At 36.9% G+C, this 26,478-nt stretch overlaps 3 protein-coding genes across 4 annotated transcripts; 2 read left to right on the top strand and 1 right to left on the bottom strand.

Moving 5' to 3' along the window:
- The first annotated feature begins 291 nt into the window (after positions 1–291).
- On the top strand, positions 292–4,983 carry LOC147479483 (alpha/beta-Hydrolases superfamily protein). 2 transcript variants are annotated; one of them, XM_086580612.1, is made up of 7 exons: positions 292–719; positions 815–944; positions 1,032–1,101; positions 1,181–1,229; positions 1,649–1,746; positions 2,552–2,690; positions 4,594–4,983. In XM_086580612.1, exons 1-7 carry the CDS (start codon positions 321–323, stop codon positions 4,756–4,758), a joined length of 1,050 nt encoding a protein of 349 aa, XP_086436738.1. In that variant the 5' UTR covers positions 292–320; the 3' UTR covers positions 4,759–4,983. The 2 variants fall into 2 exon arrangements, with proteins under 2 accessions (XP_086436738.1, XP_086436739.1); XM_086580613.1 differs by having other exon boundaries at positions 573–719; positions 812–944.
- Positions 4,984–7,403: 2,420 nt separating this feature from the next.
- Positions 7,404–11,749, top strand: LOC147479482 (transcription factor MYB62-like). Its single transcript, XM_086578157.1, has 4 exons — positions 7,404–7,815; positions 10,373–10,545; positions 10,637–10,766; positions 10,927–11,749. The coding sequence occupies exons 2-4, from the start codon at positions 10,395–10,397 to the stop codon at positions 11,519–11,521; spliced, it is 876 nt and encodes a 291-aa protein (XP_086434283.1). The 5' UTR covers positions 7,404–7,815; positions 10,373–10,394; the 3' UTR covers positions 11,522–11,749.
- A 3,250-nt stretch (positions 11,750–14,999) lies between these two features.
- Positions 15,000–25,276, bottom strand: OVA9 (glutamine-tRNA ligase, putative / glutaminyl-tRNA synthetase, putative / GlnRS). Its single transcript, XM_086580869.1, has 23 exons — positions 25,120–25,276; positions 24,932–25,054; positions 24,791–24,841; positions 24,613–24,684; positions 24,441–24,540; positions 24,198–24,352; positions 23,997–24,095; positions 23,799–23,894; positions 23,242–23,394; positions 23,107–23,162; positions 22,863–22,953; positions 22,699–22,785; positions 22,185–22,382; positions 22,007–22,105; positions 20,853–20,984; positions 20,597–20,733; positions 20,243–20,342; positions 18,927–19,022; positions 17,895–17,995; positions 16,798–16,903; positions 16,617–16,706; positions 16,397–16,526; positions 15,000–15,538 (listed from the first exon to the last, which is right to left on the bottom strand). The coding sequence occupies exons 1-23, from the start codon at positions 25,252–25,254 to the stop codon at positions 15,441–15,443; spliced, it is 2,505 nt and encodes an 834-aa protein (XP_086436995.1). The 5' UTR covers positions 25,255–25,276; the 3' UTR covers positions 15,000–15,440.
- Positions 25,277–26,478: the final 1,202 nt, after the last annotated feature.

The raw sequence follows: 26,478 nt of genomic DNA, 5'->3' as shown, positions 1-26,478 counted from the left end.
AATTGTGACTTTAGAAATAGATAGGGATGACACTCCAAATGACGTCCGAATAATGAAGAGGTGTAAAAAAGTTCAATTTTAAACTAAAGAGAGATGTCATTTCAAGTATCGTCAGAATTTAAAATTTTCAAATTGTAACTTTAGAAACAGATAGGGACTCCAAGTGACGTCCAAACAATTTATCAACTGATAGTAAGATGGGACTTACCATCGGTTTAGCACAGAGAGTTTTTTGTTCATCAAAACTTTCCACTCTGTGCGGTTTACCTTACCCCCCCCCACCCAGTGGAGATCTAACAATCACGTGTCTTCCCTCAGCCATGTCTCCCTTTGTTTTCTCGTTACACCCCACCTATATTCTCCCCTTAATAAATATCAACACCCCCAAGAAACCCACAAATTTCCTTTCTACCCTTGCAAAACCTCACAAAATGAAAGTCCCTTACCAGCTGAAACAAGGACAAAAACGTCTTTCTCACCAACTTCCTTCTGGTTTGAACATGGAAGTTATCTTCCAAGAGGCAATTGTGAAACACCCAAGAACTAAAAGCCCGCCTCTTGTTTTTGTCCATGGAAGCTTCCATGCAGCTTGGTGTTGGGCTTTTCATTGGTTACCCTTCTTTTCTGAATTCGGTTTTGACTGTTATGCTGTTAGCTTGCTGGGTCAGGGTCAGGGTGAGAGTGATGAAACTTCGGGACCAGTAGCTGGTACTCTTCAGGTATTGTACCTGTTTTTTATATATATATAATTGTTCTGATGAAGTGTGCATTTTACTTTCTTAATTCTATGTTCATCACGAAATTATGGCAGTAGACACACGCAATGGATGTTGCCAACTTTATACAGAAAGAAATCAGGTCACCACCTGTTTTACTAGGACATTCATTTGGGGGACTTATTGTCCAGTCTTACATTTCAAATATGACCAACATACATTTCACAGGTGATTCCTCCTTTTGGCCATTTTATTTGTTTTCCTTAGCTGCCATATTGTCTTTGCATACTGATGGAGCCCAATTGTGAAATATAGGAAGGGGAAATTTGCATCCACAACTTGCAGGAGCAGTCCTTGTCTGCTCTGTACCTCCTTCAGGGAATAGGTAATTGTAGATATATACTTGAACGTCTTTATTTATGCATATGATTAACTTCTGACTTGTTCTTTGTTACTATTTTCAGTGGGTTAGTGTGGCGATATCTCTTCTCTAAACCCATTGCAGCCTTCAAGGTATTTACTTGAGTTTTTTTGTAGGAGAAGAGTGCCCATTTGTACGTTTGTTTTTCTGTTACTTTTCGCCTCATGCTTGGAGCATGGATTAGATAAATTGGGTCATATATCCTAACTTGGTTAAGGTGTTTTCAAGCCGTATGCTAGGATAGGCAGCAAAAACAATTTTTTCCTTAGAGACTGTATGTGTTGGCTCTCTATCAATGAACTTCAAGTATTCTAATAAGTTCAATCTTTATCTACAGAATATGTGGATATCTGTATACTTAATTATGGCATCCTTGTGTAGATTTATTTTAAAAGAAGAAAAGAAAAAAGAAAAAGGAGGAATTGAGAGTGTGAAGCGGCTCTCTGCGTCTTCTGTTTTCTTTCACTTGAACTTCCAGTTACATTTTACTGATATTTAGAGCCTTAATCAGGTTACAATGAGCCTGGCTGCAAAAGCTTTCGCGACTTCTCTGTCTCTTTGTAAGGAAACCTTTTTCTCCAAAGAAATGGAGGACCATCTCGTCCAGAGGTTTGTACATGAGATCTCTTTTTGTTTTCTGAATTGGATAGATGACACTGCACATCCACAGAAGTAGCTTTTGCTCACCACGTGGTGGGTCTCAGACAAAGTAAAGAAAGGAGAGAAAGAAAAGAAAAAACTACAGTTATGGAATTTCTTTGAAGTGTTGTTAATTTTTTAAGGTTTCCTTGGGTCGTTTGATACCTGATAGTTAGCTCATCTTGTCATGTGCCAACTGATGTAACTTGTATCACTTTTATAGATAGTAATTATCAAAACACACAACATGGTTGAGTTGCCATTATATCAATATTGGATCGTGAATAAGTGGATGGATAGACAAACCTAGGAGAACATCTTTTTTATGATAAATCACATGAACATGCTCACAGGGACTACATGGTGATGCATCGATGGCTGATTTCCACCGAGATGTTTTCTTCACCATTGCGATCAATTAAAAAGATTAAACTTATTCCAGCATAGCTAGCCAATTGCAAGTTGGATTGCAAAAGTTTGGATGTCTGGTTATGTGATTCAAACATGCAGAGTAGGATGATTTCTTCCGCTTTGATTGTGGAATGATCACATTTCGACCTCCCCCCCCAACTTCTCTCTCTCTCACTTCCATTTGGAAAAGTCTTATTTTTTATTTTCTGGGGGTTGGTTTGAGTAATGGTAGAATGCAATTTCAGCATTTTTAGCAGCTCTTTTCTTATTCCACCTTTGTCTCACATAAACAATAAATCGTTTCTGCGTTCCTTCATCTTGTCCAGAATATGAACGTATCTGCCTACTTTCTTCCTTGTAACAGATATCAAGAGTTAATGAAAGAAAGTTCCAGGAGGCCATTGTTTGATCTCAAGAAGCTAAATGAGTCATTGCCTGTTCCTTCAGTGCCAGAATCATCTCTTAATATCCTCGTACTGGGTGCAAGTAATGACTTCATAGTGGTAAGTCTACAAACCATGGTACTGATGCAACTTGTGATTAAAATGTGAGCTCGTCTTCTAGCTTTTTTTTTCTTCATATTTCACTGTTTCCACATTGGTCAGCACGCTACCATAGATCTATGGCATGTAATGGTCAGTTTTAACCCGACTCTCTGACCAGGATTCAACACCTAAATCCTTACCAAACTCCTAACGAAGTGATCTAGAGAAAATGTCGATTGCAAGTTTTGCTTGTTGCACTTCTTTAGTTAGTGTAATGTTCTTCAATGTCTCATGTGCAGACAGATTTTCGAACTCTTGTAGTTGTATGTCCCTCAGTAGGGTTGTGACTTTGTGGTAATAGTTTTTTTTTTATGAATAAGCTATAGGGTTAAGGCAGACCCCTACCTGTTGATTAAACTTCAAAGAATTACATACCTCCCTAAGAGTATGATCATTAGAGGGAGGATCCTCACTACAATGACACCTTGTCTATAAACCTTACAATCATGAATGCTCATGAACATGTCCCATGTGCGTACAAGTAGGAACAACATTACATAATCATCTATCGTTTGCCACCAAACAAAATTTTATCCCTTAAGACCGGATGGTCCTTCCTTGGATGATTATGTGCATTCTCAATCATAGAAAAAAGTCCCGCATTCACAACAAGCGTATGTTAAACCAAGAGTATTGTCCCAAATCTCCTTAATGTATCCATCAAGGTTTTTACCTTTTTATTTAGCTTTGGTCGCTTGCTTCATCATAGCTAAGGTAGGACTGATTTGCCCACGCAAGCGCTCCCTGACTACACTCGGAGAGGACTCTTTACATCCATTCCTCGTACCTCTCTTAGACCTACGCACCATAGTCCATTCCTCGACTTGAGCTACCTTCTTCTGATTATTTTTCCCTCTAGTCTCTACTCCAGTTTTTCCTGTCTGAATAGGTGTCTTCTCAGCTTCTTTCACCACCTTTACAGTAGTATCCACAAAAAGGCCTGCATCTGTCAGGTTATCCTCAAGTTTTTCTTGTTCAGCTACAAGTCCCTCATACATCTCTCTCTCTCTCTACTATGCAACTGAACCTCAACATGCTGTTCTTCAGTGACAGGCTCTCCATGAATGGGGCTATTCATTCTAGAGATAATTCCTTCTTCATTATCATGCTGGGGGATGGCATCCACATCATGAGTACCCACAACAACGTCCGATGCCACTATTGAATAGTGCTACCTTTGTCCTTTAGTAATCCACTCCTAGGTTCTGAATTGAACCTAGCTTGTACAAGGATCTGGGGGGGGGCAGACCAAGCATGAGAATCTCGGGTTGTGCTTGGTACAAAGTTATGTGGAGTATGATCAGCAACATTGCCTTGTACTACAGCATCAACTACCTCAATGACTTGTTCAGAAAAGTCACCATTGTTAACTAGAGTTTCTTCATGTTCAGAAGGGGCTCCGCTTTGTAGTTGTTGAGAGGGGATTGCTCTAGGAATGCCTCCTGGTGATAATAGTTAACAGACACATATCTTATTTTTGGCTTTATGATATGAATCTGTGATCCCATTCTTATCAGTTAACAGCATGAAATTTACTGATCCATTCATTTGCATTTAAGATCATTTTAGCATAAACCATTTTGTAGCTAAATATGTAAACCTCCGGTGGGTATTTCTCCATGCACTCATGATTAAAGACAGCATAATTTTCGAAAGAAATACCATAGTTTTCCTCTTAAATTTGCTATGCCACTTACAGGCCACTTAATATTTTACAGTTAACAAGTCCTCTTATCCTTTATTTTTTTCCCCCATACAGATGCTTCTTTTATAATACTTGTGATTTTAATAGTTGTACTTCAGCCCTTTTTTCCATTAAACAAAATTGAGTATGAAGATATTGTCATATTGATATCTGTAGGACAATGAAGGTCTCACTGAAACAGCCACTTTTTATGGTGTGCCATCTGTCTGCGTTGATGGGGTTGCCCATGATATGATGTTGGATTGTTCATGGGAAAAAGGTGCTCAAGCGATCTTGTCCTGGTTAAATGACTTAAACAACTTAAACAATCAAGACAGATGATGATTTCTCGGAAGGGGTTCTGCTTCATCTTGACAATTCACTGCACAGTAACTCTAAAAGGATTGCTGAGTACCTTTGAAAACAAAAGCGAGGATTAAGTGTCTCGGTATGCCTGTGGAGAATTAGTTACATGCTTGATATGTGGTGCATTAATTGTTATGTAAGAAAATGATCAATATCTCATACGCAAATGGGAGTTATTTTAGTATCATAAGATTGCACCCATCAGCTTTGTTACCTGAATGGAAGCTTCTTTATTACCATAGGAAAAGATGCTAAACTTTAGTTGCATCCTGAAGTTGTCGTCAACTGAATCAGTTCAAAAAAGTGGGTTGGCCATCTTTTGCAACTGCGATTAATTTTTTTTTTCTCCTTTCAGTCATGTTAAGGTTTTTTTTTTGTTAAATCAATCATGTTAAGCTATAAACTCTGGGGTTGGGTTTTTTCATCATGCCAGCATTTTCAAGATATTAAGAGTACTTTCCAGCACAAGCTTGGCTGTACACTATGAAATGCTGACCATCAGCCTTCAGGAAGCAAGGTTCATGACTCCAATCATTCATCAGTGTCCCTTTCTCTAGCCTTTGCTCTGGATTATGATCCTCTTATACCGTTTTGGTCATCTTGTACACAACCTTGAGGAATTTCAATGATATAGATGTGTTCAATACAATTATTTGATACATTCTACTTCCTAATCAACTTAGTGCTGATTTCTTTTATGACCAAATGCCACTTGAATGAGTAGTTTAGGCTCTGTAGTCGTCTCTACAACGTATATTTCTTTGTTAGAGAGTGAACCAGAAAGTCCCTGTCATATTTTCCCAGATTAAAACAGTTGTCAGAAATAAGTGGAAACAATTTGGAATTCTTCCCAGGAGAAAGAAAAGTAAAATAAATAAATAAACAAAAAATCAACCACCGAACAGCAACAGAGATATTTCTGGTGTTTCTTTTCCAGAAAATCCTAAACCTTGGAAGGAAGTTTGGTGGATATTTCAGGACTCGAGATTTCTGGCCTAGTTTAGAAACTGACCTTTCCTAATCTAGTTCAAGATGACTCTATCTGGTTTTTTTTGCTAACCGGGTGTCCGGGCTAGCTTGCGCACACCTCGACTAATCTCGGGACTTGGCACTTGGCTAGAAATTGGGTACTGCCTCGCCAGTGGCATTGAGGGGAATCGACTAGTGACTATTGGAAACCAAACCCAAAGCCGGACCAGTTGTGCCACCCCTCGTTCGGCTAATCTTTACTTTTTCTTAGTCGCGTAGTACTTGTTATACATCACATCGAAAACAGCATGCTTCTCTGGTGTGTATCATCAAAAATAGCTTCCTTCGATCACAATACTCGCCACCAATCATGCCTTGTCATTGTCTGCTTGTCAACAAATTTAGATGACTTGGGATTTAGTGAGGATATCCACACACCCGTATTTAAAGGGATGCACAATCCACCATAAGATTTTGGTTCGAATCTCGAGAAAATTCTCTCCTTGCTGACTTCAAACTCTGACGTGTAAAAGTAAAGATGGAACTGAAAAACATAAAATTTGAGGAAGAGGGGAAAATCGTCTTCTTCCTTGTTGCTGGCTGCATATCATCTAATAAAACCTTTTCGTTCAGCATTAATTGACTAATCAGAAATAAAAGGACGGAAAATAAGGAATCTAAACAAAACATCCTCTGCATATCAACTCTATTAGTATGAATAAATAGAAATCAACACCCAACCAGAATTAGTAAATAAAATTGGGTAGGAAGCTGAAAACATTTAATCAACACTTTGGGGTAGCTCACACAGAACTTCTTATTATTACCTTCTTTTTTTTAATTTTGATTAAATTAATTAGAGGATAATTTAGAGGCAAAGGAAGTAAAATGTTCATCTCAATACATGAGAAGGTTGTTTAGATTTGATGATTGCTTTGGAGCACATTTTCATATTAGCAATTAAACCCACACCCTTGTTTGCTTTTGAAATCAACTGTGTGATATATGTTATCTATTGTTTCAACACAGAAGAAGGAGATGTGATCTCTAAAAATATGAGAGTGGGCAATCAATTGTATATCCATTCTACATGGAGTAAAGTGTTGTTGCAAGTTGCAACTTGTTAGATTAAAAGTGGTGCGACTCTATCGTGAAAGAAGCAAGTAAACAGGGAAGAACGTACTTGTCCTTATTTGTATTCCTCTTACACGTTATCATTTGAAGTCAGAAGAGAATAATCTTCTTGGGATTCGAACCCTCATTCTCAAGGTGATTTGTGCGTCCCCGAATCCGGACTCAATTTAGATATTATTCACTACTCCAGCTGAAAAGAATTTCCCAAACTAAGGCCGTGAATTTTTCATGTGCCAGTGCAACCGCACACAATTGTCAGCTTCTGGGCACGGCACAAAATATGTACGAACTGGATATTTGGTTTTACAAGTGCGTGGCAAGTGGCAACAATGCTAGTTTGGCTTTATTTCCACGGTATTCCTCAAAAGGATGAAACCTTAGTACTTATCCTCTTCACTTCATGTCATCATTGCCACAATAATTTGCACAAACTTTTCTTGACCCTACGAAATGATGATCAATTCATCATATGATTGAACATGAACTCATGCATTATTCCTTTTCTCTCCAAGAGTCGTCCCAACTCATATGTACGGCAACTCATTGGCCTTCTATCTTTTAACAAAAGAATGCGCAAATCATCATATCCTCAGTGAGAAAGGCAGTGGACCCAAAAGTAGAAACCTCTTCATTATAACTCCCAAAAAAATTAGTACATACCCCCCTTATTTGACTAACTCCCTCCAATAATTGCTTCCCTGTAATCCTAGGATTCAAGGCTTTCATCAGCCGCAGTCTTATAGTTTGTGTGCTTCCCAGTAATCCTAGGATTCAAGCTTTCATCAACAGTAAGTATTAGTGTGCCGTGTGTGTGCGCGCGCTCGTCCCTGGTCAGGCTTTCATTAACTTTTGCTGCTGTCACAAACGAAAGTCGGATTTATCAACTCAACAGCTTCCGGCCAGCACTTGGATCGTGTGCACCTTCACAAGGTTTAGCCTCTGTATTATACTTTATACTTATATCTCCTTCGACCCCCTCAGTTTTCAAAACTACAAAACGAGCCCTTAGCTAAACCCTACTAGTACGCTAAACCATAGTTTAAAATCCATCCCTATCTAGTTTTCATTTTAGCTTTCAAAAGTGATGAGGCGACAACAGTGTCACTACTTGACAAAGTTTGCATTAAGTGGGTCAGCAGGGCAGGCAACAAAATTGCTCACACTATAGCTTCTTTGGGTAAATTAAAGTACTAAACTCTAAATCTGCAGAATGGATACTAAGGGCATTTCCAATGGAGGGTGTAAAATTACACCTCCATCTAGGCTCCACGTAGGTGCCATTAGGAACCTCTAATTGTATAGTATTGTATAACTCATAAATATCCATACTCTATACTCTCCAATGGAAGAGTATAAAAAAAATAGATTTTAAACTCGGACGTCATTTCCAAGTGGCGTCCCTTTTAATTTAAACCTGGGGCCACGGGAGGTGGCGTTCGAAGTTAAAAATAAAGCTTCAAACGTATGTTGAAGTGGCGTCCGAGTTTTTAAGTTAAACAAACGTTATTTTAAGTGACGTCCGGACTTTTTATTAACTAATAGCGAGAGGGGGAATTCCCCACCCTCTCTATTAGCTAATACACTATTACCTACGGTTTAGCACCCCCATTGGAGAGAGTTTTTTTATATTTGGGGTGTAAAATTTCCACTCTATACGGTTTACACCCCCCATTGGAGATGCCCTAATTAAACCCTCCACTATGCCTTAGGGACATTTTGCAAGAGGATCGAGCTTCTGTAATTATGTCTTCTTAAGCAATATACATAATGATGATTATGAAAAATAAATAAATAAATAAAAATGCAACAATAGTGGAACTAGGGGTGTCAACGGTTTGGTTCTGGTCTGGTTTTTAGTGTTGTAAGAACCAAGAACCATTTAATTTTACAGTTCCTATTTTTTGCGGTTTTTAAAATTGTGGCCATACCCATAGCATCGATTTCTTGTGGGTATTTTTGGTTCTGGTTTTTCATTTTGGTTCTTAAGAGATTCACTATTTACATACATTTTTATTAGTCTTATTAAAAAATGTGTACTAAAAACACAAAAATACCTCACGAACGAGTCGCTTTTTAAATATTGATTTAAGTAATTATGTCATTTAATAATAATTTAAATAAAATTATATATTTAAAGTTATAAACTATATTTTTATATTATTTATAACATTAAATATTATGAAAACTATATATTACACTAATAAATAAATTTTAGTTATATAAAAATAAAAGTTTTGAGTTTTTATATTTTTTATTTCAATATTTTTTATGTTAAAAATACGATAATATTTAGTTCCGGTTCTAATTTTTTTTTTTTAAAAAAAACTATTATATAGTCCGATTTTTTAAGTATCTATTTTTAAAAGGTTCCTAAAAATTAATAGGAAACCATAATTTTTCTACCGTTTCGGTTCCGGTAAACGGTACCCATCGACACCCTTAAGTGGGACTGTGGTAGGAACAGTTTTACTACTAGTCAAAGTTAGCTGCAGTGACAAATTTGGCAGACTTTTTGTGGCCGCTTCTCTATAAATCAGATCGGTGTGGAAAAATAGGAACCACATAGGGAAATGAACTGTTGTTGCATGGAGTAGACATCATCAGATGACATCCAAGCAATTAGGACATGTTTTATGTTTTGAATTTTTTTAACAAGCGCAACTGCCTCCCAATTAGACACACTATATAACCACGTTTTGTTTAGCTGTTTATTTAATATATTTCTTTCAGTCAAACACGTCTCAGATATGCAGAAAAAGAATCTAGCTATCCAGCCAAAAAAATGAATGACCCGATCCCCATAAACCACCATTTAGATTGAAAAGTGGATACCCCATTTTTGTCCTTTTCGATCAATTCCCGACCATGAAGCACTTACTAGTTTTTGTATCGACCTTCATTCTTGTTACATACGTAATTACATGGAAACTTGTATGCTTGGTAACCACTAAAACGTCTAAAAGTACCATAATCCACCATTCATTGGTTCCTCAACCATAAGTATAAATAAAATGATCCATGTATCCAAGAATATATATAGGACTAGGGTCCATGGATCAAATGGTTTAGGTAATCCGGATTGGTCTTTCTTGACCCAAATATTATCTAGGTAGAAGTGGTAGAACCTATGATGTTGATCCTACGTTCGTATAGGTGTGCCAGGTGTTTCATATACAACAAAGATGGCTATAGGTAGAAAATGCTATGTTACGGTCTATATAGTCAAATAGAGACTTGAACATCTCTGAAAATTCCACTTTGATTTGTTCGAGTAGAGGGAAAAGCATGTGGAAATTAAATAGAGGGCTACCTCACCTAAGTTTACTTTATTTTTCTACTTAGTTTGGAAAGTTATCCAATTTCAATGGTTAGGCTTGGACATATATTGTTGAAAGAGTATAAATCTAAGGGTGGTTGCAGCTTAACTACTTGGATTTGTCCGCTCTCCAAAAGCATTCTTTATACCATTTTCTATAAAATTATCTAGGGAGGACTTTGAATGAGTAGCTATGTCAACCGTTAGTAAGGGGAGTTGCAGTCACGAATATGAAGTTAGTGAGCTAAGAAGAGGGCCATGGACTCTTGAGGAAGACAGTCTTCTCAGCCACTACATTGCTTGTCATGGTGAAGGTCGTTGGGATATGTTAGCCAAATGTTCAGGTAAGATTTCCAGGTCTATTGTCTACTAATTGTCTCGTGTGATATTACTTGGTAAGTCACAATCCACTAATTTTCTTTCTCAATACTTCAGGATTGAGGAGAACTGGTAAAAGTTGTAGATTGAGATGGCTGAATTATCTTAAACCGGATGTTAAGCGCGGAAACCTTACTCTTGAAGAACAAGTGTTGATTCTGGAACTCCATTCCAAGTGGGGTAACAGGTGATTTATGAATACCAGCCTCCATGTTGAACATTAGTGCGAATATTACCAGCTTCATATGGAACTATAACGTTGATACATTATCACTAGTCTCCATGGTTTTGCTTCTTTATTGCTAATGTTCTTATGTTTCAAACTGAATTAGATGTGATTTATGTAGGTGGTCTAGGATTGCTCAACATCTACCAGGAAGAACAGACAATGAAATAAAGAATTACTGGAGAACAAGGGTGCAGAAACAAGCCCGGCACCTAAATATTGATGCTAATAGCACAAGGTTCCGAGACGCGATACGATGTTTTTGGATGCCTAGGTTGCTGCAAAAGATTGAAGAGAACTCTCGATCTTCTTCAACAACGCAATCTCAATGTTCACCAACTCCTCTTTTGCCCAACCCGGCTCCTCAGGGATCATTGTTACAAGCACCACCACCACCATCACAAATGTCTCTCGACATAAGACAGATGAGGTGCTTCAGTTATGAGGAGTCTAATTCAAGCTCAGGGAGTGGCAACAGCCCAAGCATCGCTTCATCAGTTCCTGAAACAACGGGATATCCCACAAGTCCCTCTGCTATAGTTAACTTAGCTTCTAACCCATATCTACAAGACTGTGACATGGAAGCATTTAACCTGGACCACATGTCAACAATAATGGGCTCGGAGAATTCGATCTCTGATCGCCAAATGGTTGAGAGTTATTGGGTAAATGATGAAGAGGCAGATGGTCTATGGAACATGGATGAGTTGTGGTGATTCAGAAAGCTACAAGAAAGCAACATTTAGGTCCTGTTTTTACATAGTAAGTTAGTAACCGATTTGTTTAAGCATTACGCATGAGACTACATAACCCAAGGAAGCGTATAGGATTTGCCTAATCATTGCTACCTAAGGTATATAACGTGTAAGCGATGTAACCCACCTCTGCCAAAGTCATTTTTTACCTTTGGTGAAAATATATCGTATGGAATTGTGCTAACGAAATTATTTGAAAAAAAAAAAAAAGCAAACAAACAAACAAACGTGGTTTATATGTATTCGTGGAAGAGACTCTTTCTTCAATTGGTGGAGGTTAATAAACAAGCAGCTATAGGCAATTGTATTTATTTGCACCTGGACGTTATGAATGAATAATGCCAACAAAGAGAATCATAGTGAGAGTGCTGGAGTCAGAGGGAGATATGGACTAGGCGATAGCGAACTTTAATTAAGTCTTCAATTATTTCTCAGTTGTTCCCTCTATAGTCTATACAGGATTGCTTTTACATATGGAGTCTTTGTATCCCTGGCAAGTTGATGAACCAGCACGCAATTCGTACGACCATCTCTTTAAACTCTGGTTGAAAAGACTAACTAGTCTAGATGAACATCATATGATGATATGAATCACAAAAGGAAATTGTATTTTATGAATGAAAAAGTTTGTGTTATTACTTATTAGTGTTCTTCCCATTACTATCAATCATTTGAACTGATTGAATTGATGAGCAACAAGTCTTGCATGTACATACGTGGTAGTGGCCGTAGTGCCCCTTAACAAGGCTGCTTCCGTTCTTCTGAACTCATTGACATGGAAAGTTTTCGCTTAATTTTGACATTCATGCTGATGCTAATTATAGTACATACACTTGACATACATTATCGAACAACTATATTATACTCGCAGGAGTTTAGCTTCTTTCCTACAATTAGCGAAAATTGCTCGAAATAAAGAGCTTTTGCCAATCTCAAATGCAGAATTTGCAGTCATTTGTCTATTTTTTGAAATTCTGAACCAGGCTTTCAACCGGCCTTAGTCCCATGATGCTGTCAAACTACTCAAGTGATGCGGTTAAAAAAATTCTCGGTTTGCTTACTTTGTCAAGTTTTTTGTTCAAAATAAATGAGTAAAATCGCAAATGAAATTATTAACATTTCTGTTGGTTGAAAATGATCAAGTGATTGACATGTTAAATTCTAGCTTGTTTCATGATGGGGTAACAATTATACGATGGTAATCAGGACCAAATTTTCTTTCAAAATGACTTTAAAGGGGAAAATCCAGTTTTGAAATTGAATGATTAGTGATGGGAGAAAAAGAAGAATCAAATCCAAATCATATGCCCAATGGATTAATTAGGAATTAAATGTAGATTGACTTGTAAATCAACTCTCTTCAGTCTTTACCAAGACAATTCAAAGATGAGGAATGCTAATTATCAGGGGGGGGGGGGAGAAATGAGGAATGCTAATAAGCAAATACATTTGAAGTTGCGCAAATGCAACCCCATTCTAAAGCCTTGGCACTTTGGCAGATGGCACTGACTGTACTGAAGCTGACCAAAATGATAGCAAACAAGTGCCTCAAAGTCCCACTAGTTTAAACTGTTTTGCCAAGGATTGGGCTGAAGGACGCTGTTCGGCGTCCCAGTTTATTGTACTGTCTCATTGATAACAACGAAGGACAAGGGTAGACCAAATCACAGCCTTCTATACTATATCCATATACCCCATATGCATGCCGTGATGCCTGAGCATCTGAAAACCTAGCACTATTACCTCTCATCAACCATGTGAACAATTGGAAAATTGAAAGCTTGACATGAAAGAAAGGAAATACTTCAAAACTGGATTGACCTTTCATTGTCACAGACTCACATATAGAGCCGTGAAAGAACTGAATGCCAGTGAGTGTATGAGCAGCCCTTTCCTTGAAAAGAAAAGCCTTTGTGGACCCTTTTATCTATAGGTCTTCGAATCAAAACAAATTCCATGTTAATTAGTTGTTTTTCCTTTGTGGTGGGTCATTTGAAATGAAAGCAACCTTACGAAAGAATCATTCTACAGCCTTTGCACTCGGGGAAAATCTTAACTTTGCTGCCATTTGGAGTTAGAAAAAACACTCAGCCATCCTAGTTTATGGCCTGTGCTTCATAAGTCATGACTGCACGCTTTAAGGTTGTGGTGTTACTTTCATTGTAGGGCTGTTAATCATAAGTATGGCCTGTACTTGGAAATGAGCTGTAAAAAGGGTCTCACCTATTTGTCATAGTAGGTCGAAATACAAGATTGAATGATTGCAACGATTTAGTCTGTAAATTTGTTGTGCAAAGGTCCGATCATCTATATAGATGCACTTGGACCAAAGATGATATTGTGTAATGTCAACTTACGCACAAAACGAAAGATGCAATAGATCAGGATTTTTATCACCTGATCATCATAAACTTTGACCAGAGTGTAACGTAAGTCAAATTCCATATATGTTTTCAAATGAGCTCGTTTCCTAAAAACATTAATCATCTCGCCTAGGTATGGTGAACCCTCTCAGAAATTACAAGTATACAAATAAGGTATCAATGTGGATCAACAAGTTTTTTTAGCAGAATGATGCTACAGATTAAAAGCCACCTAAAAACAGTAATCATCTGTCTCCTTAACATTTGATAATTGTTCTGTTGACAACAGTAGATTTTAGTCGTACAAAGAAACTAATGGGATCCTCATAACCAATTTTATACACTTACCGTAAAAAAAAATTATGCAGATATTGTTGGACTTGGGACTAAGCATTCACTTCATTCCATTTTAAGGAACTGCCCATTCTCACCCTTTTTTTGAACTGTTTTTGGAGCCCATGACAGATTAAGTTGAATTTTGAGTTGTGACACATTTCACAAATTTTGGATGTTCAGAGGTTGTAGTTTTCAGTTGAAGCATACTGAATCGTCTATTTGATACAGTTTGGGAAGATTTTGAGAAATTACACCAATGCCATCAACCAACACGCTACTTAACCAGTAACCTAAGGCTTTGAATGATTCAATCATTCATCACGACATGATCCTCTTATCGCACTTGACCGGAAATTAACATCGCCACTTTTTCTTCATATAAGTGTGCCTCAACTGGTGTTTATATACTACAAGAATGCTATAATACATCTAAAAGGTATCTGAGACCAAATCACGGCTGGACAAGACTGGACAAGATTGCCTGTGACTCTGTGAGACCATTCCATGATACAATATGAAATGCAAACTGTCCATGGATGGTAGCTAACAAACTTGAAAGGAAAATGTCGCTAACCATGCACCAACAACACACATTAAGGACTATCCTTGGTTAAATGCTTTCAGCAGTCACAATTTTAAGATAAGTGCAACTGGGCAAGTGACCCCAGCCTAGTTTAGAGAGACATGATAGTGCGGTATTTATTGGGTCGCTGTTGTGATTGCTTATGATCCATCCACGATTGAAATAAAACATCCACCCAAAATTTCAATATTAAAGCAACATAACATACTCAATTACTCAGTGTTTACGGTTTATCAATATTTCCTACAAAGTGCAATACCAGCAAACAATGCATTGTAGTCAATTTAAGCCTTTTCATGGCTGCACCAAAAGAGCAACAGACAAACTTATAAAAAAAACAAGAGACAGTGTCGACGGTTAGGTTCATACCTTTTTCTAATTAAACTGTAAATACAGTAAGTAACTAAGTATAAAATAAATAGAAAAATATCAGCATGGTGATAAATGAAAAAAGAAAAACTGCATAAAAAACTTATCGTCGTGTGTATTGCAAAAGCATCCAGTACTCCACCTTATATTTTTCCTTCTATAAGACAAGAGCGCAAGATCCACACTCCACTAGAAAGCCATTAAATGCTCGTCATTCAATCCCTAACCATTACTTGTTTCCACTCTTGGTATACGTATCACGAAGGGTGACAGTTCTGTTGAAGACGAGCTTATCTTTCGTGGTATCCAAATCTACTGCAAAATAGCCTGAAGAATTTTTTTGAAAAGCAAGAGTCAATGAAGAAGCAAAATGTAAAATGCAAGGCAAACACTGAACTCTAATTCATCAAAATATTCAAATTGGGCAATATGGGACAGCGTGAAGCAAACCTGAACTAAATGTAAGACACTTCCAAATAAAAAGGGGTCGGTTCCTATAGAGTGTAATTTGTCGTGTGACGCTGTGAGCGGGTACTTTTAGAAAGCTTGTTTTGTTTTTTTTTTATTCTTTTATCCGCATCAAAATGCTTGTTTCAACTTTATGAAATGGTTGATCTTTAGCAAGGATAAAGAGGAGAAGATAAACTTAAGGAAGGAGAAATATGGAGTGTTAATGTTTTTATTTGAATCTCGTCCTAGTACAGAGACGGATAGTGGTAACTGGCTCAAACTGAAGGCGGTGGATTTATGTATCAAGGATAAGTACTCCCTTTCCCCTCCATATCCATGAAAGCATTCTTCGTAAACACACGAAGGCCCAATAATAAATCTCTTAGTAGCCCATACAATGCCAAGACAACAAATCCTACCATTGGGTTCTACAAAATCGTAATACTTAATGCCGAAGCATTCTCACGTTTTCACACATTTAGAGAGGTGAAGACATAGCCACATAGTACATGTATTCCGCTATACAGGTATGTGTAGGAAATATTTCTTGGCCATCTGAGTGTTGAAAGATATGCACATGTGACTGATGCGTACACTGTCTAACTAGGAAACGGAAAGTATATATCACTCAGATCCTAAGCGCTGAGGCATTCTTTGTCAATAGTTGCACATGTGAAAATATTTAGGACAAACCTAACTAACTTAAACCAAGTACACCAGTGCTATAGAACCTACCAAGCCTCTCGAACTGAAACCTGTCCCCAATGACAGCCCCACAAATAGAGGGCACAGCAAAAGCTTCTTGTATCACCTCCTTAGACAGTGGATTGAGATCAGTAAGCCAATTGTCAAGCTCACCAGGATTCTAAAACATCAAGAGAAGCTGGTAAGTTTTTCTCTTGAAACCTTTACTGAGTTGGCTAGACAACACTAGAAGATAAAATAAAAATCTAACCTCGGAATTGAACAACTTGTCGAACAGCCGGACTTCCACCTTAAGAGGATCGACTCCTGGAGAAGGCTGTGCAACCCAATGAAGCACACCCTGCGTTGATTTCAAGTGACATGTGTATGGTTAACACCATCATAAGTTTGAATATCAACCTGAGTAACTGTTCTTTCATCGAGAAACTAACCTTGGGCTTTGACTTCTTGGATGGATCATACTCTGCTCGGATCTCAAGAGCAGTCTCCTTATCATCACCATAAATAACTTCTGTGCATCTTATAGGGAAAGCATACCTGTATGCAGTAAAGAAACATTGAATGCTAAAACGAAATTTCTTTACAGTATTCTATGACCCTGATACAAACAGCTTATCTGAGATTCTGAGTAAACGACAACCAGAACTCAGATTCAAATCCTGCAAATCTGTGATCTGCTACTGGGGCTTAAAGGTAGGATATACGCTTCTGATGGATTGGTTTATCAGAAATAAAGATAGCACATGCAAATGTTAACTTCCATCACTGTAGCTATTCGATAAAGGTTTTCAACAACTACATACACCGTAAGTTCTAAAATAAAGATATTGCAAAAAAAAAAGTGATACCACCATTTATCTTAAACAAGTTTTAATAACAATATTATATATTTAATCTATTAATGTTTGAGACATTTGAACTCTTAGGACAAAATCACTCATACCCCAAATGTCTCAAAAGATTATACAGCCATGCTAACTGCGACTACATATAGATATGTGCACAATAAAAATAACTACCCGGTATTTTTGTTACCTGATTCTATTTCTGAGTGATCTATTTTGGCAGAAGAGTATATGGTACACTAACCTTTTACCCCTGGCTTAATGCCATACCCATATAGCTTACTACTAGCTAATGACACTAATGAAGCTCGAGTCATTGCATATAGGTCAACACTGCAGCTCGAATACTTTGTTATTATTCAATATGTGCCAGTGCCACTCGCACCAAAAATAAAAGCTCACATGTAGTCAATATCTCATTACAAGAAAGCTCGTACTATTTAGAGATGTTGTGCATGTGAAATGTGGTATGCCTCCATCCTAACATATGTGGATTAATTACATTAAACTTTGAATGCTCTATACTTTAATCAATAGTCATCTGAATTGTACTCACCATACGATTTCTATAGCAGCGCTCATAAAAATTTATCATATAGGTTTGATAGCGTAAGCATATCATTTTGGTCATGTACGAATATGTGATATCCTAAAGGAGTGCCAACATGAATTTAGATACACACCTCAACAAGACCGATTTACCGGGAGCAAGGCCATAGTAGTCTTTGGAGTCCTTTGTTCGAAAATCAGAACGTTCAATGTACACAACATTTGAAAAAGGTACCTATTGTAAAACAGAAAATAAAAAAATTACTTGAAGATCAATTAGTGCACACTCTATCAGAGATGTACTGCAATTGAAATGAACCACTTCAAATATAACACTGGTACAGCCGTACAGTTCTGTTAAGCAAAATAGAGCAAGTTAGTCATTTACACGGTTGATTGGTACACTATTGTTTAGAATGCAGACATAATAACAGGTGTGAAATGAGGTTATTCGAGTACATCCTGTTATGTTCTTGTGCATGAATGCAAGGGATACGGACCTCGTTGGACAAATAGCAAATATGTCTTCAGACTTCATCTTGACCTAAACAATAATTCGCCAATTCACACCTAATCTTTCCTAAGGACGCAAAGTGCAAACCTTTGAGGTAGCTAAAAAATAGAAGAATTTTGAAGATTCCAAGGCAGAAAATCCTATTTTTAGATTTCAAAACAAAGATATCCACAAAAGTCTCGTACTTTTGAGGGGTGGCTCCAAACTACCACCTTAGAGGGGTCCCCTAAAGATTTTTTGATTTAAGGCAAGTTGATACCAACTTTTAACTTGAGACTTTGAGTAGACTTGTTAAGAATGCAATGGAATTCCAGTGCAAGATGACTTTTTCAGTAAATTACAACGGACTTGCGAATTGCAATCACTTACGGTTTTGTTTTAATTTCACCTCAAATAATTTTGTGAAATGACCATCTTCAATTTCACTTAGCGAGCTGTGATTAAAGATAAAAAAAATTACAAATGTCCCTATGATCTTAGCTCAGAGAAAAGTGAGGCATCCTTTTAGGTGCACGAGTTAGTTTTAGGGAGGATGTTTGTAAATGTGCATTCTATGTTTGACGAATTAGAAAATTTGAATAACAGATGCGGTGAAATTTGACTAACAGTCACTTACAGCTTGAGTGTTGAGTTCAAAAAATTCCACACTTACCTTGTAAATTGAAGATGCATCATCTGTTTGAGCATCGGGCCATTTCTTTGCATCGAGATCCATAATCAGATTGTCATCTAGGTTTGTTATAACAACCTGAAAAAACAGAGTCAGTCAGTGCTCCTTGTAAATCAATTTCATTAAAGATCATAACAAAATCTTGTGTGGTCAACAAAAAAACCTAACACTGGGTTAATTAGACTAAAGCCCCCAAAGTAAGTACCAATTTAGATTAAACCCCCTATTGTTTAAATCATTAGACTTAAATACCCATTTTGGTTGATGTTTCACTTAATTCCAGAACTGCCCCTATTATTTTTTTCCTCGATCAATCTCCTACTATTTTTTGCTACATTACCACCATATCTATATAAGATTATAAGCTGAGTACCAAGAATTTGAAACGATACCTATTTGGTAAAATGTTCAAACTATATTGTAACTCCTATTCATTATTCTCCCTTTGATACAGTTCAATTGATTGTGATAAATGGCCATCATCTTCAGCAGGCATTATAGCATTGGGTTTACTTAAGGTTGGGTATGTTATTGGTGTTGGGGTTATGGGATTTGGGCTGTGATTGTATTGTGGAATCAAGTTGAGGTTGGGCCGTTGGGGAGGACGAGTGATTGTGGAAGATGGTAAGGTCAAATAAGGGTAGCCTTGGAAATAATTGAAATGCCAACCATTTTGCAACATTGGGCTAACAAAATGGGTAGGGGGTTTAGTCTAAACCGGTATATAATTTGGAGGTTTTTGTCTAATTAACCCTTTATTTTATTCGGTGTTCTGGATAGACACTTAATCTGTTAATAACTCTTTCGTTCAGTGTGTTTTCATCAAAATTTGGTAAGATAGTAAGATACTTGTAATTCCATTATAAACGTGAGAGAATCTCTTTTAAGTATGGTATTTGATCATCCTTGGTTGTGCTTTACAATTTTTCAGTGTCCAGAGGCTTCAACTGTGAAGGAAGCTCATTTCCGGTAGGGTTCTTTGGCATGGCTAGGCAATCTGTAGCATAGTAAGATAGATCCTCTAGGCGTTGGCAATAACAAAGCTAATATTGGCAAGTTTACTTGACTGTAAATTTTCTCCAGAGACTCTATCATGCCAAAAATTTCAGGTGCAATTTCTTTTTACCTTTTTTATCTGATGTGAGATGCAGTTTTCAGATGATGAGAACATACTTTGGTCTAAAATTTTACTCAGATGATAAGATCCTACTCTAAAAATTCTTCCATTTTCTAGGTTTCAATCTTTTCTAATAACCATCATTTATCAAAATTAAATTAAGAAGAAAACAGAAATATACCTTCAGAGGATGCAGCACAACCATTGCTCGAGCTGCTGTTTTGTTTAGCTCTTCCCTTATGTGATATTCAAGGCGATCCAAGCGAATCAAACTATTGTCACTGTGGAAGAAGATTTTATCATTAGTATCATGGATAAGGATGGATTAATAATGTTTGCAAATAAACATTGACCCATGACTTCGTCTACAAACAGAAGCAAACAAGCACACCAGCATCTTTGGAACATCCAATAACCTAAACTAGAACATCTCTTTACTATGACAGCTGCAACATTAAATTTAATGTTTCCCTTGCCCCTCAAGTCCTAAACCTCAATGCAAATAAATCATGTCAACATGCGGTAAACACAAAACCTTCTAGTGATTCCAATTCCTCGAACGAAAGCATTAATTGAAGTTGATGTCACTCCTCTGCGCCGTAAACCAGCCAATGTCATTAGACGAGGATCGTCCCAACCGTCAACCCACTTGTCTGTCACAAGACGATTCAGCTACATTGAAAAAATTAAAATTAGGCAATTTTCCTGGTATAATCTTGATGCGCATCACAGAACATTACATATTAGATTCGAGCTTTATGTGACCTATTTTATGAAACAAATGGGTGTACCTTCCGCTTTGACATCACCGTGTTAGTCACATTTAAACGTGAATACTCCCAAACATATGGTTGGTATAAATCCAGTGCGTCTAACAACCAGTAGTATGAAGCACGTCGAGTCTCGAATTCAAGTGTACACAACTGCAACAAAGAATCAAACAAGTATTATCAACCATGCAGATGACATTGTGCTTAAAGAACTAATAAAATTATTTCTCTTTATGACGTCCATACGGCCAAATGGCAAAGTAGATGCCTATACATAAGCAGATATATGCATATAATCATATTAACTGAGTATACTTTATACGTACAGAATATCAGCAATATATAATTTGATTGTTTCATAATAAGGCCAGCATTCATCTTAAGCAATAAGTCCTGGCAATGAACGTCTTTCATATCATTTTATTATTTCATTCCAAATTAAGTAATTAACAAAAGCTAAATAAGAATGATGGTACCGTGGTAAGTGTTTCAGTGTCCGACATAGGCAAAAGGTGTCCGACATGATGAGTTCAAAGTACATTACGAAAAAAATGTAAGCATCATCAAGGATAGAAAATAATGAAACTTTATTATTGATGCATTATAAACACAGGGCTAGGACCATTTATGCACAACAAATGTACAGTCAAGAAGGAATCTACAGCTGTTCATGCAGATCTGCACCAATCTGACTGTCCAGTTTTCAAATATATAGGTCACGATCATGAATTTTAAAACGTCACTCATGCGTCAACTTCACCCTTCCGAACCAGCAAAATATGACACTAATAAACAAAAATAAAAGGAATGGAGCTAGCAGTCGATATAATCAGACACCAAGGCAAGGCTTGCGCTACAAACTGAAGCCTTATGCCATCCGAGGGGTAATACAAATCAGCATCTCACTAGACTGTGTGCAAGCCTGTAGAGAGGAGCATTGTCACTAGGCCTTCAAAAGTTCAACTCTAGTCTAGATTTCCGAGGAGAAACCCTCAAAAACGTAACTCAACAAACACTGAATATGATAAACATATTTCAGGGGGGGGGGAAACAATCATAATAATAATAACCTGCCAAAATTCTATCATAACCTGGCTTAGAAACTCAAGGTAAGATGGTCCAAACTAGTGAAACAAAAAACAAAATAAAATAATGCTATTAGTGAGGTAACATACCGAATGTGTGACATTTTCAAGAGAATCCACAATGCAATGAGCAAAGTCATAACTAGGATAGATACACCATTTGTCCCCTGCATGTGGATGGGGACTAAACTGGATAAAAGTACAACAAACCAAAAATCAGAAACTTTTTTAATTCAAACAATAGAAAAACTTTCATAACTACACTTGCCTTTATGCGATATGCTATGAGATCATACATATTACAATTATCACTCTGCATATCTTGCTTCATTCTAAGTGTCGCTTTGCCTTCTTCAATCAGTCCTCGTCTCATATCATTAAAAAGCTTCAGAGATTCTTCCCTGGGTCTGTCTCTCCAAGGGCTATTCATCTTTTTCTCCCTGTACTCCTTAACCTCCTCAGGATTCTACAACAATATTAAACAATAAAAGTATATTAACAAAAATACCAAAAAAACAAATCTCCAGCTAAGAAGTCTCAGTCCCTTACTGATTGCCCTACTTTTTTCAAAAAACAATATAGTTAAACATTACACACCTTCAGAGCAAGATAAAACTACAAAACTAATCAGTTTACAAGGTCAACCTTGCTATTTCCAATAAATAGACAATTTTCTATTTGTCGTAGATTCAGTCAACATGTCAAATTGTAAATAAAACTATAACATGTTACTAGCTTCAGACTGTTCAGAGGTTACTGAGGATGATTCGTAGTTCAACAACCTGGTGATCCACATAGGCATGACCCCTCCGTATCAGCTCTACAGCTAGATCGTGCAATTCTTGGAAATAATCACTAGTGTAAGTGATCTGCATTTAAGACAAAGTGTCAAAGGTTTTTCAAAGCACTTGTAAAAGTAAATCTTTCCATAAATAATGAGACATACCTTGAAAGGTTCCCAACCCATCCATTGGACAATTTCTTTTATGTGATCAATATATTCTTTCTTTTCAGCCTCAGGGTTCGTATCATCAAACCTAAAGGCCCAAGTAACAAGGTCAAAATATTAAACAAACTGGGAGTTCGAATGGGTAGGGGGGGAGGATTACAATGTTCTAGATTAAATGTTTTCTTGTCAAGTCATAAGCATTATTCCATAAGCAAAAAAGGAAATCTAAGAGGGACCTTACCGCAAGTAACAGCATCCATCTCTCTCTTTTGCCAGGCCAAAGCTAACAAACAGGGCCTGTAAAACTACTAGTAATTGATCAATTATTCCCAAAGAAAATAAAAATCTCAAGAAACTCACTGAAAGAAGATATTACCTTAGCATGACCTATATGTAGGTATCCATTCGGTTCTGGGGGGAAACGAGAAAAAACTCTGCCTCCTGTTGCTTTCAAGTGCTTATCAAGCATTTCCTTTGTATTACAAACCCTTAGGACAGGGCGGTCGCTGAAAAAAACTTCAGTATGCACCTGAAATGTACAACAAACAACATCTGAGCAAATCAATTCTACAGAAACGAACAATAATAAAGAAAACACAATTTTCAACATTTCTATATAAAATACTATTGTACTCTTGCCAAAATTTCAAAATTAAATGAAGTATGAGTCATGGATCATGCCATCACGGAAAATCCACTGTGACCCAGAAGGAGTACATGGACAGCAAGGGTCACTGTTAGAACAACAATAAACAGCATTATAAAAACGAAATTGTTATGAGCTAAATGTGTCCACAAGATTATATAGCTCACTCTTAGAACAACATTAAACAGCATTCTAATACAATATTGTTATGAGCTAATGTGTGCACGAGGTTATACAGCTCACTGGGCAAATGAAAAACATAAGACCGAAACTGTTCCATTACATACCTTCAGATTTTCCTCCGGTTTAGGGAATATTAGAAAAGGATTGAGTTCTTCTTCAGAGGGAACTGCTGTAGGCACATCCACTACTTTAGCTTGAACCTAAAAAATTTGCCCAATAGGAAAAAAAAATGAACAAACGAAAAGCTCAGGAAATTGATATAAACTCAAAATCAAGTGAATGGCATACAGAATTGTTCACACCTCCGCTTTAGCAGGCTTCTTTTTCTGTTTTATAGGTTTTTCATCATCTGCTGCAGTCCTCTCGCCCACCAGCTCGTACAGTTTCCTAAGAATCTCTTCCTATTATAAAGAAGTATATAACCAGAATAAATTAGAATAACAGAGTATGCAAACAAGTAATAGCCACAAATACTATGCAATAACAGATTCTTAGTGTGTCACCTTAACAGTCTTTGTATCAGCCCAAGGAAGTATTTTTCGCACTTGAGCAAACAGCTCACCCTCCGTACGATACCTCGATTCTAGGATAGTGCTCTTTTTCTCTTCAACAACCTTACCCACCGTCTGTTCAATTTCCTCTCTTGTAACCTCCACTCCTGCATGCATTCAAAACCCAAATGTTCAAACCACAACTAAGTAGACACTACACGAAAAACCCACATATCACAAACACCCAATGCTTACCAACACCACAAGCTTCTTCAAACGCTTTCACATCAAATTCCTCCGGACCAATCTTTCCAAGAAACAACAACGCGGCTTCTAATTGAGCTGTGGATTTAATCTACAAAATACACCCCAAATTTTAAAACCAACAAAAAAAAATGTTAACAAACTCCAAATTCAATTAACTCACGTTCAACGAAACAATATATTCAAGTAAAGTACGTCGGTGAACGAGCGCATTAGCAGGAAACTTAGTAGCAACCTACACCAAATACAAAAAAAAAAAAAATCAACACCCACAATTTCTAAATGTGAATTATAATATTATATATACAAATAATTTTTTTTATTTTTATTTTTTTTATTACCGTGTAAAGCAAATTGCCAATAGTCTTACTACATCCCTCAGTAACACCAGCCTATAAAACAACACCAAAAAAATTAATCATTTTATTTACTAAACCAAAAAAAAAAAAAAAATTTGCATGCAAAATGAAAAAAAATAATACCTCGTGAATAACTGATAATAAATTAGTGGTAACTTTATTATTGGCCACTGTATTCTTGGCAGTTTTTTCTTCTAGACCAATTTTGAGAAATAACTCTAATGAGTCACTCGCCATCCTTTTTAACTGCGGTGAAAAATATAAAAGTGAGAGCCTTTCTTCTTTCTTTCTGAGGAAATAAAAAAGGTTACCTGATGTGGAGTGCGTGCGGGGGAGGAGGTTTCCAACGGTAGAAGGGAGGATTCTGTTTTTGAGAAGCTTCTACTTAGTATGAATCTACTACTTTGGGTTCTTCTTCTTACATGCCCAACAAAACGAATCATCATCTACTATTTACACTTTTTTTAAGCCCTGACTTGAAAGATACGGTTATGTTTTTAAGTCCGTGGATTTAAGGCCCGGAAGCCCAAACCATGGTACCACTCTAGATGGAAGCGAAACAAGATCCACTATTGTATAAATAATTATCTGAAAAATGGTTCTTTGTGACAATTTTTGTTTGTGATAATCAAGAAATAAGATAGAGTGCTGACGGCAGAGAAGATCAAAACAATAACAATACATTGTATTGGAGAAATCCAATAGGTGATCTAGATGATGAAGCTAGAACTTATGGAATTGGAAATGAGAAAAATGCTAAAATTGGTAACCTAATCGGGAGATTGATGAGCCGCCCGATCTACTACTGCTTTAGTATCAACAAATCGATTTCAAATCTCTTTCGGTTCTTATGGAGTTCATACGTCTTAGACGAGTGTCTAGGAAGTAGCTTGAGAAGTATGTGTTAAGAGTTGTTTTTGACCACCATGTATGTATATGTGTCTTTTTTTTTATTTTATATATTAGTATTAGTATTTAATTTTAGTTAATACATGTTTTTTTTTTTTTTTTTTTTAGTTTCATTTTGTGTACATCAGTAACATATTAACTAATGGGTTCAGTCCATTCCACGAGTGCTTAAATTGCGGTGGAATGATATTAAAAGGGTTGAGGCACTTCACCATGTTATAGATACAATTCTAGGGACTTTGTTTGGTCTTCTAGTTGACGTACCTTTTAATAAGACCAACATCTAGAGAGTTATCACTGGTTTAGTCGTAAGGGCGATGACATGCACTCCTCAATATTTCACTACAGTGCTGAGAAAGAGTCTCTTATTGCCCAAGCTCAACCGGAGCATGATGAGTTACACAAACAAGTTGATTCCCCCAGTTTGAGCGGAATTTGGAGTTGATATTTAAGTTGGTGTGTAGATTAACGATTATCTAAGAGCATCTTTAGGAGTGATACTAACCTAGCATCAAACACCAAATTTACAATAATTTAGTATTTTTTCAATTTCAGGAGAGTCACGTGTTGATGAAAACACAAAAATACCAAAACCAAACACAAAATTGGCCAATATTTGGTTATAGTTTTGGTGCTGTATCAAATCACTCACACGCGATTTTTTTTAAAACCGTGCGGTTATGCCAACACCGTGGGCTTAGGCTAGATTGTGGGCTTCAATCACGCGGTTTTACCAAAACCGCGTAAGAGATTGGGAAAGA

The sequence above is a fragment of the Coptis chinensis genome, chromosome 8, assembly GCF_015680905.1.
Source record: "Coptis chinensis isolate HL-2020 chromosome 8, ASM1568090v1, whole genome shotgun sequence".
NCBI lineage: Eukaryota > Viridiplantae > Streptophyta > Magnoliopsida > Ranunculales > Ranunculaceae > Coptis > Coptis chinensis.
The sequence above is the reverse complement of the archived record's forward strand: the minus strand, read 5'-3'. Positions and strand labels throughout refer to the sequence as shown.